We start from the raw sequence: 18,266 nt of genomic DNA on the forward strand, positions 1-18,266 counted from the left end.
ATTCCACTGAGTAAGTACCGACCACTTCCGAAATTTTTGACAATTAATTTCTGCTTCATCTTGCCCCTGAGAGAGGGCCAACAAAGCTTTTTCAGCCTGAATCTCTTGGTTAGGTTCCTCATAGAGCAAACCCAATGCCAGAAAAAACGCATCTGCATTAAGCAACGCAGGGTCCCCTGGTGCCAATGCAAATGCCCAATCCTGAGGGTCACCCCGCAGGAAAGATATAATTATCTTGACTTGCTGAGCAGGGTCTCCAGAGGAGCGAGATTTCAAAGAAAAAAACAACTTGCAATTGTTCCTAAAATTCAGAAAACGAGATCTATCTCCAGAAAAAAACTCTGGGACAGGAATTCTAGGTTCAGACATAGGAGCATGTACAACAAAATCCTGTATATTTTGAACCTTAGTGGCAAGATTATTCAGGCTGGAAGCCAAACTCTGGACGTCCATGATAAACAGCTGAGATCAGAGCCATTCAAAGATTAAGAGGAGGAGGAAGTAGCCAGGCTGCAATAAGGCTAGGCAGCAAACTGAGGGGAAAAAAAAAAAAAAAAAAAACTTCCTCAGACTACTTATCCTCCTACTTCAGCCAATACAATTAACACTTTGTGGGCCGGTTATACTGTCATGATCCCAATGGCAGGGGATCACAAAAAGGACAAGCACAGATACAAACAAGCTCTAGGGCGATGGAACCTGAGCTGACCGCGACCCTGAACCTAACACACAAATAAAAGTAGCCGGGGAACGTGCCTACGATGATCCTAGACGTCTCGCTCCAGCCGAAGATCCAACTTCACCTATCAGAAGAAACACAGACCTCTCTTGCCTCCAGAGAAATACCCCACAGCAAATAGCAGCCCCCCACATATAATGACGGTGAAATGAGAGGAAAGCACATACGTAGTATGAAAACAGTTTCAGCAAAATGAGGCCCGCTAAAGCTAGATAGCAGAGGATACAAAAGTGAACTGCGCGGTCAGCGAAAAACCCTTCAAAAAACCATCCTGAAATTACTTGAACTCATGTGCCAACTCATGGTACATGAAAAGCAATTTCAGCCCACTAGAGCAACCAGCAGCAGAGAATCACATATCTGCAGGCTGGACTAAAAACCAACTTAAGCAAAACACAAAACAGGAAAATCCAAACTTAGCTTGTCCAGAAGGTTCTAGGAGCAGGGAGCAGAGGTAACAAGACACACTGGATACATTGATAACCGGCGAGGAAATGCCAGCAAAGCCAGGTTAAATAGGAAACTCCCATATGCTGATGGAACAGGTGGAACCCAGACACCCAGGAAAGACAAGTCACCCAGTACCATCAGTAACCACCAGAGGGAGCCCAAAAACAGAACTCACAACAGTTACTATGTTACTATGTTACTATGACATGGGTGCAGTAAGACTCAGGGAAGGTCTGGGTTTGGTGCAAAATTGAAAGCTCTTGTGATTTCACAATCGATGTAACCTCTCTCAGAGAGGCGTTTGAGGATGATAGTGTGGCACCCCTGAGGGTCCAGTTGCCACAGAGGTACTGTACCTCAGCTAGAGGTGTGGTACCCCTCTCTCGGGTAAGGAGGGGGCACTACCTGGTACCTGGACACTAGCATCCAACACCACACCACTCCAGGCAGGGCATCTGGGCGGACCCTATTTAGGGAGGGCCCCCATCTCAAGCTGGAGGGGGAACTAGGTAGAGGGTATGGATGGAGGAAGTAGATAAAGGTAGAGTGACAGTTGGGAGTGTAGTGTTGTCATGGAAACGGGAGTGAGGCAGAGTGAGTCTGAGGAGTGTGAGAGAGAAGGAAGGAGTAATGGAGAGGATGTCAAGAGAGAAGGGGTCTTGGGGCCAAGGAAGTGAAGAATCCACCCGTGGCGCCCGAATCCATGCTGACCATTGTCGGATGGAGGGACCAGGTTGCAGTGGGGACCAGCCCCAGACTAGTGGAGAGACTGAGCTAGCAAACCGGAGGCTGTGGTGCCTGTATGTGCCACAGCCAAATCTACACACATTCGCTAAAAAAGCAGCGAGATAGGGTCAGGGGGACCTGGAGGATGTTGACTGACAGGACCTGAGGCTGATGGCTTGGGACACTGTGTGTAAAGCACAGGGCAGGAGAGTGTGAGCCAGTGCAGGGAGAGATGACCCAGAAAGGTAGACAAGAAGGGGGTACTGGAAAAGTGCATCCCAAACTACCCGAGAGCTGTCTGGACCACCAACCTGGAGGACACCCAGCTGGTGATTGTAATCTGGATACTGTACTGGATACTGCAACCTTACCCATCGTCTCATTTACCATATATCTGACCTGGGGCCCTGCTCTGCCCGTGGAGGGCTGAAACATCTTTGCTGCGTCACCATCGGCCCCAGTGGACCTGAACCGCAGCTTCAGCAATCCCTGCCGAACAACATGGGTTGCGTTACGAATCAATCCCATATAATTTTCCCCCTTGCATTTTTATTGCACGCCCAGGGTCACGGACTCAGGTCATGGCCCCATGACTTCCTTAAAGAACTGTCTGCCCCAGTTCCGAGTACCCCACGGCTCTGGTGGGCGTCGCAATAGTACTTTCATGATTGAAAGATGCAGGAGTAGAACAAATTTATTTCGCCCGATTTAATTCTCCAAAAGGTATGGCTCTAATCATATAGGGAGGATAAGAGCTGGAATGATATAACACAGTGTTACCAGATAATTTTTTGCAAAATAAAACGTGATCTACCTTTTGTGTAATCTTATTACCCGACATGGGGAGGCATGGGTTACCTCTATTCTTGATAACCAGCCATGATAAAGCTGACAGCTGAGGGTTGCAGCCTGTAGATGTCAGTTTTGTCTGCACTGTTTATCAAAAGTAAAAGAGACTCCATGTCATTTTTTAAATTTATTTATTTATACCACAAACGCCGGCTAATCAATACTCCCATCCGCTGTGCCTGCTGCTGTTATCAGCGACATCAGATGTGGGCGTATGGGAGTAGTATTCTCTCATGAGGCAACACATGTGACCAGAGGTAACCTTTTTACGTTCAGTCACAGCTATTGACCCATGCTGTCACATGATAACCTGGGAACCGCAGCTCTCTGACTAGCGGTAATGATCTTACAACCGATCAGAGACGCCGGTGTCTCTTGTGCTGTCATTCAGATGACAGCGTGAGAAACATCCAATGTTCAGTCTGCTGAACCTGGAGAAGTCTGTGTTCAGGGTTCGTGCCCGAACACTAGGTGTTCAGTACGGATTTGAACTTCGTCAATCTCTACTCTTTGTTGCTTGCACAATTTCTTCAGTTCAGTCTTCAATACCTAGAGTTTCACACACATAGCTATAACATTTTGACAAACCTTAAGATATGAGAACTTTTCTTACTTTAACACTGGAAAAGGGAGACAAATTTTCAGGTTGTTTCAGTTTAATTCTAAGGCCCAGTTTGTAGAAGACCCAACAAGAGGTGATGCTCTGATGGATCTGGACATTTTTAATAAAAAATAAATAAAATAAATACCATATTTCGCAGACTATAAGACGCAGTGGACCATAAGATGCACCCCAAGTTTTGGGGAGGAAAATAGGAAATATAGTCTTATAGTCCTAATTTACAGTAGCTTACCGGGGGTCAGCGGCAGTAGAGCGGGGTAACAGGAGGCAGGGTCATGCAGATTCCTACAACATCGACCCTGCCCTCTGTGACCTTGCTCCACCATCGCGGCCTTCCTCCCCTCTGATAAGCTACATTCGGATTGTAAGACGCAGGACCATGTTCCTCCTAAATTTTTGGGCAAAAAAGTGAGTCTTATAATTTGCAAAATACGGTAGTTATTTACATGTGTAACATTTTTATTATGTCGATCCACTCAATCAACACAGGATCAGGAGAGAAAAACTTGTTCTTTAGGGCTTGCTGGATCACGCATCATGGATGTATCTAAACACTGTTCTCTTTATTCTTTCACATTACTTGATTTAACTAGATGAACATGTATCTATTTTCAGCTGTATTAACTATGTACCCCCTCAAATAATTTGTCTAACATATATCGTCCCTTGTTATTTTATTCAGATAGGACATTACATAAAGGCAACCCCATTTTGGTTATTAAGATCGTTTCTGAATAAACCTCAGTACCCTGTAGATTAACCACCCTGTAATTTCTGTTATACAGCAATTGTATAACCATATAGATGCCACAGTCAATGTTTGATTGTCACTCCCCTGCAGGGGACTTTTTGGGTTATCATGGCTGGCAAAGGCCTGCTGAAGACCATTTTGGTTGCCATCATGGTACTTCATGTGAAGCTTGGCCAGAGACTGAGCTTTACTGTAGATCAAGATTTTCAATATACACTGCAATACCATGGTATTGCAGTATGTAATACAAGCAATGAAACAATTGCAGGTTCAAATCCCCTAAGAAGACTTAAAAGTAATGTAAAAATTAAAAAAGTTCTAAACAATATAGAAAAAATAAAAACAATCTAAAAATTAAAATCACCACCTTTTCCCCATTAAAAATAAAGGGAAACAAATCCTATTTGGTATCGTTGCATCCATAAAATTTTGTCGTATCAAAATATAAAACTTTGGAACCAATACAGCAGACAAAGTTAAAACGGAGAAAACTCAAAATGCCAAAATTGCATCTTTTGATCCCCTTACCTTCCCATAAAAGTGTAATAAAAAGCAATCATGTAACACAAATTGGTATCAATAAATACTTTGGCACAGTATGAAAAAAACAAGCCCTCAATCAATGAAAAAATAAAGAAAATGGCGACAGAAGGCAAAAAAAAATGAGGTTAGGGGCTAATTTCTAAGTTTTTTTGGGATCTCTTACATTACGTATATACAAAAAAACTTGATTCTAGTTATTCTGGAAAATCATGGTTCCAGGTCATTTATACTCCACAATGAACATTGTTAAAACAAAACCCAAAAAGCAATGATGGAGCTGTTTTTTTTTCCACTGTTTCATCTCACTTGAAATTTTCCCCTTTTCTGGACAAAATTAATGGAGTAATTTCCCCCAAAATAATCCTCATTCCTCCATGTCTATAGAAAGGTAAAAAAAAGCTATAACTTTTGGAAGATGGTGAGGAAAAAAACAAAAATGCAAAAAGGCAAAAATTCCCTTTCAATAATGGGCTAAAGATAGTTGATTTTCCACCTTGCTCCTCACTTATTTTAATAAAAAATGTATTAATAATGTCATGATTGAACAAATAATAAAGGAAATTACCCACAAAGCAAAAATAGTGGTTAGGGGGATGGGTATTTATTTTTTTAGAGCACCAGAAATACATCTCTTGATTTATTCTTAAAAGTTTGGGTTTTCTTTAGAATATTCGAAGAACATGAAATCCTGTTGAAAAGAAAAAGAAAATGTTATTGTGTCAGCATTCTAGATATATAAAACAACCTTAAATGTGTTGCCTTATCTGGTCACTCTTTTCTCATTTGCCCTATATGGCCATGAATAGATATTTATACACTAATATATGTATATGTATAAATGCCGTATTTTTCGGATTATAAGCCGCAGTTTTTTTCTCCAAAATTTTTGGGGAAAATGGGGGTGCTTGTTATAATCTGAATGAAGCTTACTGGGGGGGCGACCGCAGTGGAGTGGGGTCCCAAAAGGCAGGGTCACTGCTGCAGGAAACTGGCAGTGGCCGCAGGAGGGGATGCTGTGGTCTCTGGGCTGGAAGGAGGGGGTGTTCAGTGGTGCAAGGCTGTGGCAGGCTCTTGGCTTCCAGAAAATGTCGGGAGTCCCAACACTCCCCAACCTTTCCTCTGCAGTGGACTTCGGGAAAATAGCCACCAGAGAATGCACATGTGCAGATTGAGATCTTGGCTCCCAAGATCTTGGCTCCCAATATCTAAATCTGCCCATGCCCCGCCTCTGGTGGACATTTTTCACCGCAGTGAAAAGGATGGGAAGTGTGGGACTCCTGACATTTTCTGAAAGCCCTGAGCCCGCCGTAGCCTCATAGCGCCAAACAGCCCTTCTTCCCAGCCAAGGGCCAGCATGTATTTACTATTCAACATTGAAATTGCAACGCCAGGGAGGAGAAGTTGTTGAGTTATGGAAACAATGAAATCGCTATGCATGTTTATGATATGAAATTATGAAAAAACGGAAGCAAAAATGAAAAAACGTCTTGATTTTGTCAAAAGCGAGTATATGCCTTGACTGCTATCAATGAGGTTAATAATGGTTTCCCGAGGAATGTTCTTCCACATTATTTGTACTTGGGCAAATCATCAAGATCTCCTGCTGGCAGCTCCTGTTTCAATTGACGGCCAATAACTTCTCAGATGTGTTCGATGGGAGACAAATGTGGAGATACTGCACACCATAGTAGAATGGTAGCCATGAATAGACCTAATGAGGGGACGTGTCCCAGGAGCTGTATTTCAATACTACATGTTGAATATTATCAAGATGTATTGAATATTTTATTTTAATTTTTACATTTGCATCATTAATATATTTATTGATACTGTGATTTTTATAATTCCATGACTTTTGCTTCTTAGTTTTGCTTTTTTTCATATTAAGAAGGTTATATTTAACATATGTACTATATATCCTCTAGCAACCAGAATGTGGCGCTGCTGCAACGATGGTTTATGCTTTGAAGAGTCAACCTGTCTATGTATTATATGGTTGATCATTAATTGATCAGTCAGAATATAATAGTATGGCCAGCCAAAGGTTCCCCTGGCCATAGCAGCTGATCATGAGCGGACATACCACCTGTTCAACCTGGGCAACCACACAGGTGCCCAGAGCGGGAGGGGGCCCCCGACGGACATACAAAGCAATGAATGTGAATGACAGTCGGCAGCAGTATTACTGCTAACAGGAGAAGCAAGGGGGCCCCCTCTACTGCACGCATTTGTGATATGACAGTTAAACGGGCTCCCCTCCTGACCTGCTAGCATATATTATGCTGCTGTCCAGCCGGCTGTCACTGCTGTGGTCTGCGGTGGGGTGACGGGTAGCAGACGCTGGACCAGGGAGGGGGGAGGGAGGGGGAGGGCCTCTTAGTCACAGTGAGTCACTAAAGCTTGCTCTGGACCTGTAATGAGGTTACAGGAGGGGAGGAGTCAGGAGTCACATGATCAGGGGCCTCTGTGTATTGCAGGACTCTGCTGTGCTGTCATAGTGCTAAACGGTAAGCTTATGTGTGGCGTCAGGAATTGTTTACAGTGTGGATGTAGTAGAGCCGTGTGTGTATGAGGTGTACAGAATGGAGCCGTGTGTGTATGAGGTGTACAGAATGGAGCCATGTGTGTGCATGAGGTATACAGAGCGGAGCCGTGTGTGTGTGTGAGGTGTATGGAGCAGAGCCATGTGTGTATGATGTGTATGGAGCGGAGCCGTGTGTGTGTATGAGGTGTACGGAGCGGAGCTGTGTGTGTGTATGAGGTGTACGGAGCAGAGCCATGTGTGTGTATGAGGTGTACAGAGCGGAGCCGTGTGTGTATGAGGTGTACGGAGCGGAGCCGTGTGTGTATGAGGTGTACGGAGTGGAGCAGTGTATGCAAGGTGTACGGAGCGGAGCCGTGTGTGTAGGAGTACCTATGTGTGGCCATTATACTGTATGCTGTATCATGTGTGGCCATTATACAGTATGTAGTATCAAGTGGGACCATCATACAGTATGGAGCATCATATGTGGCCATTATACAGTATGTGGCATCACGTGGGGCCATTATACAGTATGGAGCACTATGTGGCCATCATACAGTATGTAGCATCATGTGTGGCCAATATACAGTACGTAGCATCATGTGAGTGTGGCCATTATACAGTATGGAGCATCATGTGAGTGTAGCCATTATACAGTATGGAGCATCATGTGAGTGTGGCCATTATACAGTAAGTGGAGTCATTATACAGTATGGAGCATCATGTGTGGCCATTATACAGTATGGAGCATCAGGTAGGGCCATTACACAGCATGGAGCATCATGAGTGGCCATTATACAGTATGGAGCACTGTGTGGCCATTATACAGTATGGAGCATCATGTGTGGCCATTATACAGTATGGAGCATCATGTGAGTGTGGCCATTATACAGTATGGAGCATCATGTGTGGTCATTATACAGTATGGAGCATCATGTGTGGCCATTATACAGTATGGAGCATCATGTGTGGCCATTATACAGTATGGAGCACTGTGTTGCCATATTTTTTGTTTATAATTATTGTTTATGTAACAGTGTGATCAGCAATGCTAAATGGCTGTGGTTGGGATGTGGATATGGGTGTGAATAGTTAAGAAATTGGTGTGGTCAGAGGCATGGCTTAAAATTTGCGCACGCCGCAAACTTTATCCCTTTTTCCCCTCTTCAAAAGTTGGGAGGTATGGTTTAACTGCGCCCCTATTTGTATATGTTTGATGAAAAGGTGTGTGTAAATGGGTGTGGCTTAAAAATGGGTGTGGTTTTCCTACACACAAACACAGAACCTGTTGTTAAACATTTGAATCCCACCCCTGCCTATATGTTTACATAACTTTGTTGCTCTATGGGAGGGCCTGTTGTGAATTCTGCTCTTGGGCTCCCTCCGGTGGTTATGAGTGGTAGTGCTGCTGTCTTTGGATCACAGCATTTATCAGGTGTGTTCACTTTTTGCAATTTGGACTCAGCTGTTATGAATAGGTAATTCAGAACCACAATGGACCTTGAAGTTCAGAGCACACAAAGTGATCTGACAATAACCAAAAAACATAGGACGAGCTCTGAGACGTGGGAACTCTGCTGACCGCAATCCCTAATCCTATCACACCACACTAGAGGTAGCCGTGGATTGCGCCTAACGCTCCCTATGCAACTCGGCACAGCCTAAGAAACTAACTAGCCCTGAAGATAGAAAAATAAGCCTACCTTGCCTCAGAGAAATTCCCCAAAGGAAAAGGCAGCCCCCCACATATAATGACTGTGAGTAAAGATGAAAATACAAACACAGAGATGAAATAGATTTAGCAAAGTGAGGCCCGACTTACTGAATAGACCGAGGATAGGAAAGATAGCTTTGCGGTCAACACAAAAACCTACAAACAACCACGCAGAGGGGCAAAAAGACTCTCCGCACCGACTAACGGTACGGAGGTGCTCCCTCTGCGTCTCAGAGCTTCCAGCAAGCAAGAAAAACCAATATAGCAAGCTGGACAGAAAATATAGCAAACAAAAGTAACACAAGCAGAACTTAGATTATGCTGAGCAGACAGGCCACAGGAACGATCCAGGAGGAAGCAAGACCAATACTAGAGGCCAGGATCAAAGCACTAGGTGGAGTTAAATAGAGCAGCACCTAACGACTTAACCTCATCACCTGAGGAAGGAAACTCAGAAGCCGCAGTACCACTCACATCCACCAACGAAAGCCCATAGACAGAATCAGCCGAAGTACCACTTGTGACCACAGGAGGGAGCTCGACCACAGAATTCACAACAGTACCCCCCCCTTGAGGAGGGGTCACCGGACCCTCACCAGAGCCCCCAGGCCGACCAGGATGAGCCATATGAAAGGCACGAACAAGATCGGCAGCATGGACATCAGAGACAAAGACCCAGGAATTATCTTCCTGACCATAACCCTTCCACTTAACCAGATACTGGACTTTCCGTCTCGAAACACGAGAATCCAAAATCTTCTCCACTATATACTCCAACTCCCCCTCCACCAAAACCGGGGCAGGAGGATCAACAGATGGAACCATAGGTGCCATATATCTCCGCAACAATGACCTATGGAATACGTTATGGATGGAAAAAGAATCTGGAAGGGTCAAACGAAAAGACACAGGATTAAGAACCTCAGAAATCCTATACGGACCAATGAAACAAGGCTTAAACTTAGGAGAGGAAACCTTCATAGGAATATAACGAGATGACAACCAAACCAAATCCCCAACACGAAGTCGGGGACCCACACAGCGTCTGCGATTAGCGAAACGTTGAGCCTTCTCCTGGGACAAGGTCAAATTGTCCACTACATGAGTCCAAATCTGCTGCAACCTGTCCACCACAGTATCTACACCAGGACAGTCCGAAGACTGAACCTGCCCTGAAGAGAAACGAGGATGGAACCCAGAATTGCAGAAAAACGGCGAAACCAAGGTAGCCGAGCTGGCCCGATTATTAAGGGCGAACTCAGCCAACGGCAAAAAGGACACCCAATCATCCTGATCAGCAGAAACAAAACATCTCAGATATGTTTCCAAGGTCTGATTGGTTCGTTCAGTCTGGCCATTTGTCTGAGGATGGAAAGCCGAGGAAAAAGACAAATCAATGCCCATCCTAGCACAAAAGGCTCACCAAAACCTCGAAACAAACTGGGAACCTCTGTCAGAAATGATGTTCTCCGGAATGCCATGTAAACGAACCACATGCTGGAAGAACAATGGCACCAAATCAGAGGAGGAAGGCAATTTAGACAAGGGTACCAAATGGATCATCTTAGAGAAGCGATCACAAACTACCCAAATGACCGACATTTTTTGAGAGACGGGGAGATCCGAAATAAAATCCATAGAGATATGTGTCCAAGGCCTCTTCGGGACCGGCAAGGGCAAAAGCAACCCACTGGCACGAGAACAGCAGAGCTTAGCCTGAGCACAAATCCCACAGGACTGCACAAAAGAATGCACATCCCGCGACAAAGACGGCCACCAAAAGGATCTAGCCACTAAATATCTGGTACCAAAGATTCCAGGATGACCAGCCAACACCAAACAATGAACCTCAGAGATAACTCTATTCGTCCACCTATCAGGGACAAACAGTTTCTCCGCTGGGCAACGATCAGGTTTATTAGCCTGAAATTTTTGCAGCACCCGCCGCAAATCAGGGGAGATGGCAGACACAATTACTCCCTCTTTGAGAATACCCGCCGGCTCAGGCAAACCCGGAGAGTCGGGAACAAAACTCCTAGACAGGGCATCCGCCTTCACATTTGTAGAGCCCGGAAGGTACGAAACCACAAAGTCAAAATGGGAGAAAAACAGCAACCAACGAGCCTGTCTAGGATTCAACCGTTTGGCAGACTCGAGATAAGTTAAGTTCTTGTGATCAGTCAAGACCACCACGCGATGCTTAGCTCCTTCAAGCCAATGACGCCACTCCTCGAATGCTCACTTCATGGCCAGCAACTCTCGATTGCCAACATCATAATTTCGCTCAGCAGGCGAAAACTTCCTGGAAAAGAAGGCGCATGGCTTCATCACCGAGCAATCAGAACCTCTTTGCGACAAAACAGCCCCCGCTCCAGTTTCAGAAGCATCAACCTCGACCTGGAACGGAAGCGAAACATCTGGTTGACACAACACAGGGGCAGAAGAAAAACGACGCTTTAACTCTTGAAAAGCTTCCACAGTAGCAGAAGACCAATTGACCACATCAGCACCCTTCTTGGTCAAATCGGTCAATGGTTTAGCAATACTAGAAAAATTACAGATGAAGCGACGATAAAAATTAGCAAAGCCAAGGAACTTTTGCAGAATCTTCAGAGATGTCGGCTGAGTCCAATCATAAATGGCCTGGACCTTAACAGGGTCCATCTCGATAGTAGAAGGGGAAAAAATGAACCCCAAAAATGAAACCTTCCGAACACCAAAGAGACACTTTGATCCCTTCACAAACAAAGAATTAGCACGCAGGACTTGGAACACCATTCTGACCTGCTTCACATGAGACTCCCAATCATCCGAGAAGTCCAAAATATCATCCAAGTATACAATCAGGAATTTATCCAGGTACTCTCGGAAGATGTCATGCATAAAGGACTGAAACACTGATGGAGCATTGGCAAGTCCGAATGGCATAACTAGGTACTCAAAATGGCCCTCGGGCATATTAAATGCAGTTTTCCATTCATCTCCCCGTTTAATACGCACAAGATTATATGCACCACGAAGATCTATCTTGGTGAACCAACTAGCCCCCTTAATCCGAGCAAACAAATCAGACAGCAGCGGCAAGGGGTACTGAAATTTGACCGTTATTTTATTTAGAAGGCGGTAATCAATACAAGGTCTCAGCGAACCATCCTTCTTGGCCACAAAAAAGAACCCTGCTCCCAATGGCGATGACGACGGGCGAATATGACCCTTCTCCAAGAATTCTTTTACGTAACTCCGCATAGCGGCGTGCTCAGGTACAGATAAATTAAACAGTCGACCCTTAGGAAACTTACTACCAGGAATCAACTCGATAGCACAATCACAATCCCTATGCGGAGGTAGGGCATTGGACTTGGGCTCATCGAATACATCCCGGTAATCAGACAAGAATTCTGGGACCTCAGAAGGGGTGGATGATGAGATAGACAGAAATGGAACATCACCATGTACCGCCTGACAACCCCAGCTGGACACAGACATTGATTTCCAATCTAATACTGGGTTATGGACTTGTAGCCATGGCAACCCCAACACGACCACATCATGCAGATTATGCAACACCAGAAAGCGAATATCCTCCTGGTGCGCAGGAGCCATGCACATGGTCAGCTGGGTCCAATACTGAGGCTTATTCTTGGCCAAAGGCGTAGCATCAATTCCTCTCAATGGAATAAGACACTGCAAGGGCTCCAAGACAAACCCACAGCACCTAGCAAACTCCAAGTCCATCAAATTCAGGGCAGCGCCTGAATCCACAAATGCCATGACAAAATAGGAAGACAAAGAGCAGATCAAAGTAACGGACAAAAGAAATTTCGACTGTACCGTACCAATGGTGGCAGACTTAGCGAACCGCTTAGTGCACTTAGGACAATCGGAGATAGAATGAGTGGAATCACCACAGTAGAAACACAGCCCATTCTGACGTCTGTGTTCTTGCCTTTCAGCTCTGGTCAAGGTCCTATCGCACTGCATAGGCTCAGGTTTATACTCAGATAATACCGCCAAATGGTGCACAGATTTACGCTCACGCAAGCGTCGACCGATCTGAATGGCCAAAGACATAGACTCATTCAGACCAGCAGGCATAGGAAATCCCACCATGACATCCTTAAGGGCTTCAGAGAGACCCTTTCTGAAAATAGCTGCCAGCGCACATTCATTCCATTGAGTGAGCACGGACCACTTTCTAAACTTCTGACAATAAATCTCTATCTCATCCTGACCCTGACACAGAGCCAGCAAATTTTTCTCTGCCTGATCCACCGAATTAGGTTCATCGTACAGTAATCCGAGCGCCAGAAAAAAACGCATCAATATTACTAATGCAGGATCTGCTGGCGCAATGGAAAATGCCCAGTCTTGAGGGTCGCCACGTAATAAAGAAATAATGATCTTAACTTGTTGAACTGGGTCACCAGAGGAGCGAGGTTTCAACGCCAGAAACAGTTTGCAATTATTTTTGAAACTCAGAAATTTAGCTCTATCTCCAGAAAACAAATCAGGAATAGGAATTCTTGGTTCTAACATAGAATTCTGAGCCACAAAGTCTTGAATATTTTGTACTCTTGCAGTGAGATGATCCACACATGAAGACAGACCTTTAATGTCCATCACTACACCTGTGTCCTGAACCACCCAAATGTCTAGGGGAAAAAAAAGGCAAAACACAGTGCAAAGAAAAAAAATGGTCTCAGAACTTTTTTTTTCCCTCTATTGAGAAGCATAGTACTTTGGGCCTCCAGTACTGTTATGAATAGGTAATTCAGAACCACAATGGACCTTGAAGTTCAGAGCACACAAAGTGATCTGACAATAACCAAAAAACATAGGACGAGCTCTGAGACGTGGGAACTCTGCTGACCGCAATCCCTAATCCTATCACACCACACTAGAGGTAGCCGTGGATTGCCCCTAACGCTCCCTATGCAACTCGGCACAGCCTAAGAAACTAACTAGCCCTGAAGATAGAAAAATAAGCCTACCTTGCCTCAGAGAAATTCCCCAAAGGAAAAGGCAGCCCCCCACATATAATGACTGTGAGTAAAGATGAAAATACAAACACAGAGATGAAATAGATTTAGCAAAGTGAGGCCCGACTTACTGAATAGACCGAGGATAGGAAAGATAGCTTTGCGGTCAACACAAAAACCTACAAACAACCACGCAGAGGGGCAAAAAGACCCTCCGCACCGACTAACGGTACAGAGGTTCTCCCTCTGCGTCTCAGAGCTTCCAGCAAGCAAGAAAAACCAATATAGCAAGCTGGACAGAAAATATAGCAAACAAAGGTAACACAAGCAGAACTTAGCTTATGCTGAGCAGACAGGCCACAGGAACGATCCAGGAGGAAGCAAGACCAATACTAGAACATTGACTGGAGGCCAGGATCAAAGCACTAGGTGGAGTTAAATAGAGCAGCACCTAACGACTTAACCTCATCACCTGAGGAAGGAAACTCAGAAGCCGCAGTACCACTCACATCCACCAACGAAAGCCCATAGACAGAATCAGCCGAAGTACCACTTGTGACCACAGGAGGGAGCTCGACCACAGAATTCACAACACTCAGCTATTTAGTCCTGCTTGATCCTTTAGTCAGTGCCAGTTGTCCATTGTTTTTGGAGGATTCACATCCCTTACTGGTCTCTCCTGTTTGCTGTGCTTTTCAACAAAGATAAGTCCTGGCTTTGTTTTTGCTGTCCACATGCTGTGGGCCTTATAGGTCAGTGCATTTTCATGTTTTGTCTTGTCCAGCTTGTCTATGTAAGGATTTTTTGCAGCCAAGCGGTATCTCTGGAGATGCAGATATACCCTCCATGTCTTTAGTCAGATGTGGAGTTTTGTATTTTCTGTGGTGGATATTTTCTAGTGTTTTAATACTGACCGCATAGTTCTCTGTCCTATTCTTTCTTTTTAGCTAGTAAGGTCTCCTTTGCTAATCCTGATTTCAGTCTGCGTTTGTCATTTCCCTCTCCTCTCACAGTCAATATTTGTGGGGGGCTGTCTATCCCTTGGGGATTTTCTCTGAGGCAAGATAGTTTTCCGTTTCTATCTTTAGGGGAAGTTAGTCCTTAGGCTGTGTCGAGGTGTCTAGGGAGTGTTAGGTACATCCCACGGCTATTTCTAGTTGCGCTGCTAAGTTCAGGGTCTGCGGTCAGTACAGGTACCACCTTCTCCAGAGTACGTCACATGCTGCTCCTAGGCCACCAGATCATAACAGGGGCCCCGGGAAGATTTCTTGCACAGGGGCCCTCTGTGTCTGCCCCTGCAGCTGATGATCACTAAAGGTACCTTCACACATAACGATTTCGTTAACAATATCGTTGCTTTTTGTGACGTAGCAACGATATCGTTAACGAAATCTTTAAGCGTGACAGCGACCAACGATCAGTCCCCTGCTGGGAGATCGTTGGTCGCTGGGTATGATCAGGACCTTTTTTGGGTCGCTGATCACGCGCTATCATCGCTGAATCGGCGTGTGTGACGCCGATCCAGCGATGTGTTCACTAGTAACCATGGACAATATCGGGTTACTAAGCGCAGTGCAACGCTTAGTAACCCGATATTTACCCTGGTTGCCATTGTAAAAGTTAAAAAAAAAAACAGTACATACTCACATTCCGATGTCTGTCACGTCGCCGGGCGTCCACAGGGTTAAAACTGCTTTCGGCAGGAGCGCTGCTAATGCACGCGCTGCTGCTGAGAGCTTTCCCTGAGAGTTTCAACGATGCCGAAGTTGTTCCCTGGATTGTTGGTCGCTGGAGAGAGCTGTCTGTGTGACAGCTCCCCAGCGACCACACAACGAATTACCAACGATCACGGCCAGGTCGTATCGCTGGTCGTGATCATTGGTAAGTCGTTTAGTGTAACTGTACCTTTAGAGTATGTCAGGACCGTCCCACAGCAAACAGTTAACTGTTGGGTCAGTTTCAATTTTAAAAATGGTTGTATTGTTACTAAATTAGGTGATACTTTTAAAAAATGCCACTTGACATTAATAAACTTACTATAAGAAAGCATGCACCAAGCATCACTGCTTTGATTTTTACATCAAGATTAATTGGAAACTGCACCCCAAAGTTGTCAGCGTCTGTACACATCTCATTCACGACACCAGACCATTGTTTGGAAATTCTTCCAACTTCAAAGATCTCATCAACTGACTTTACCTGTAAAAAAAAAAGAAAACTTAGCTAGGAATTGCATTACAGTTATTAAAGAATAGCAGCAATTAAGCCTGAGAATCAATATTCTGTTTTTGTATAACCGAGTAGCAAAAATGGCAGTTGTAGATTTCCTCACCAGAAAACAAGAGGAAGAACAGAAAAAGTGCCACGGGATCGGTGTTTCAAAATTATTGCAAAATCCATTGTACTAGATGACTAGAAGCATGCTCGGAAATATCATACATTTATTTGCAGTGACAACATTGCAGATGTGAAAACTCTTACCTTATCTTGAATTTGGTTAAAGACTCCAATTTCCCATAAACCAAATTCAATACACTATCACAACATGCAACAAGCTAGCAAAACCCTTGACAGTCTTTAATTCACAACACGTATACAGTGGGTGAAATAAGTATTGAACACATCACCAATTTTCAAAGTACGGTAAATAGATTTCTAAACATGCTATGAAATTCTTACCAGATGTCGGTAACAATTCACATAGTCAAAGAAATCAAACCATTGATGTTCATAAATAAAGTTATGTGTGATAATAAGAAATTACACAGGGAAAAAGTATTGAGCATGCTTACTAAAATGTATTTAATACTTCATACAAAAGGCTTGTTGATGATAGTAGCTTCAAGATGCCATACTTCCACACAAACACTTTTGACATCCTGCAGCTTCTGTGTGCTCCTTCTGTGTACACTGAGCTTTAGCTCCTACCATGAATTTTCTATTGAATTCAGGTCCAGTGATTGCCTGGGCCATTCTAGCAGCTTTATTTTCTTTCTCTGACATCAAGTGAGTTTCCTTATATGTGCTTTTTGTCAAGAATGTCTCAGTACATTTGTCCATTCATCCTTTCTTGAATTATCTGATATTTTTCAGTGCCATATGCTGAAAATCAGCCCACACCATGATGTTCCCACCTCCAATCTTCACTCTGGGTATGGTGTTTTATGGTTATATGCAGTACATTTTGGCCTCCAAACAAGGTATGTACTATGGCATCCAAAGAGTTCAATTTTGGTCTCATCTAACCAAATTATATTCTCCCAGTATTTTACAGGCATGTCTAAATTTTGTTGAGAAAACTGCAAATGCACTTGAACATGCTTTGTGTTCAGCAATGGAGTCTCAAATGTGAGCATGCATACAGGCCATGGAGGTTAAGTGCATTACTTATAGTTTCCTTTGAAACAATTGAACCTGCTGATTCTAGGTCTTTTTTAGCTGTCCACAGGTGGCCCTTGGACAATTCTTCTGATAATTTTTTTCACTCCTCTGTCTGAAATCTTGAGGGGAAGCACCTGATCATGGCTGGTTTATAGTGAGATGATGACCCCAACAGTGCTCACTGAAATCTTCGTCAGTTCAGAAATTCTTTGTAACTAATGCCATCAGTTTGTTTTGCAACAATGAGGTTGCGAAAGTCTTGAGATAGCTCACTGTTTTTACCCATCTTGAGATGCTTCTTATTTGGCTCCTTGGTATTGAGATACCTTTTAATCTACCATCAGTTGAAGCAGCTAATATTATTTTTCACTGAGTGTCAGGATTGCTTTCTAATTACTGATATATTTCTGCTGGTATGTATCATGACTTTCCATGGCTTTTTGTACCTCTCTTTCTTCATGTGCTCAATACTTTTTCCCTGTGTCATTTCTCATTATATCACATAACCTAATTTAATGACATCTATACATCTATGGTTTGATCTCTTTGCTTGTGTGAATTGGATGGGTAGTTACCGATATCTGGTGATAATTTCATGTCAATAGAACCTCTAGAAATATTTTTACATAGAAAATTGGTGACTTTTTTAATACTTATTTCATCGATTGTTTATAGTACAGTATACATATCGAACTAGTAGAATAGCAAGACATCTTCATTTTAGTCAAAACAGATTCCTTAGACCTCCAAACTGATCTATATTTAATATTTTATCATGTTTAAAAAATGTGAAAAAAGCTACAGTGGGGCAAAAAAGTATTTAGTCAGTCAGCAATAGTGCAAGTTCCACCACTTAAAAAGATGAGAGGCGTCTGTAAGTTACATCATAGGTAGACCTCAACTATGGGAGACAAACTGAGAAAAAAAAATCCAGAAAATCACATTGTCTGTTTCTTTAACATTTTATTTGCATATTATGGTGGAAAAT

General features: G+C 43.7%; 1 protein-coding gene across 1 annotated transcript in view; it reads right to left on the minus strand.

Annotated features, from left to right (window-relative positions):
* Nucleotides 1-5,323: 5,323 nt before the first annotated feature.
* LOC138637841 (phospholipid scramblase 2-like) overlaps nucleotides 5,324-18,266 on the minus strand; it is a 58,650-nt gene continuing 45,707 nt past the window's right edge. The window contains exons 5-6 of the mRNA XM_069726765.1: nucleotides 15,935-16,096; nucleotides 5,324-5,368 (exon numbers count right to left, since the gene is read on the minus strand). Of these exons, the coding sequence (XP_069582866.1) occupies nucleotides 5,324-5,368; nucleotides 15,935-16,096 (207 nt within the window). The remainder of the gene's footprint in view (nucleotides 5,369-15,934; nucleotides 16,097-18,266) is intronic.

The sequence above is a fragment of the Ranitomeya imitator genome, chromosome 5 (genome assembly GCF_032444005.1).
Source record: "Ranitomeya imitator isolate aRanImi1 chromosome 5, aRanImi1.pri, whole genome shotgun sequence".
Taxonomy (NCBI): domain Eukaryota; kingdom Metazoa; phylum Chordata; class Amphibia; order Anura; family Dendrobatidae; genus Ranitomeya; species Ranitomeya imitator.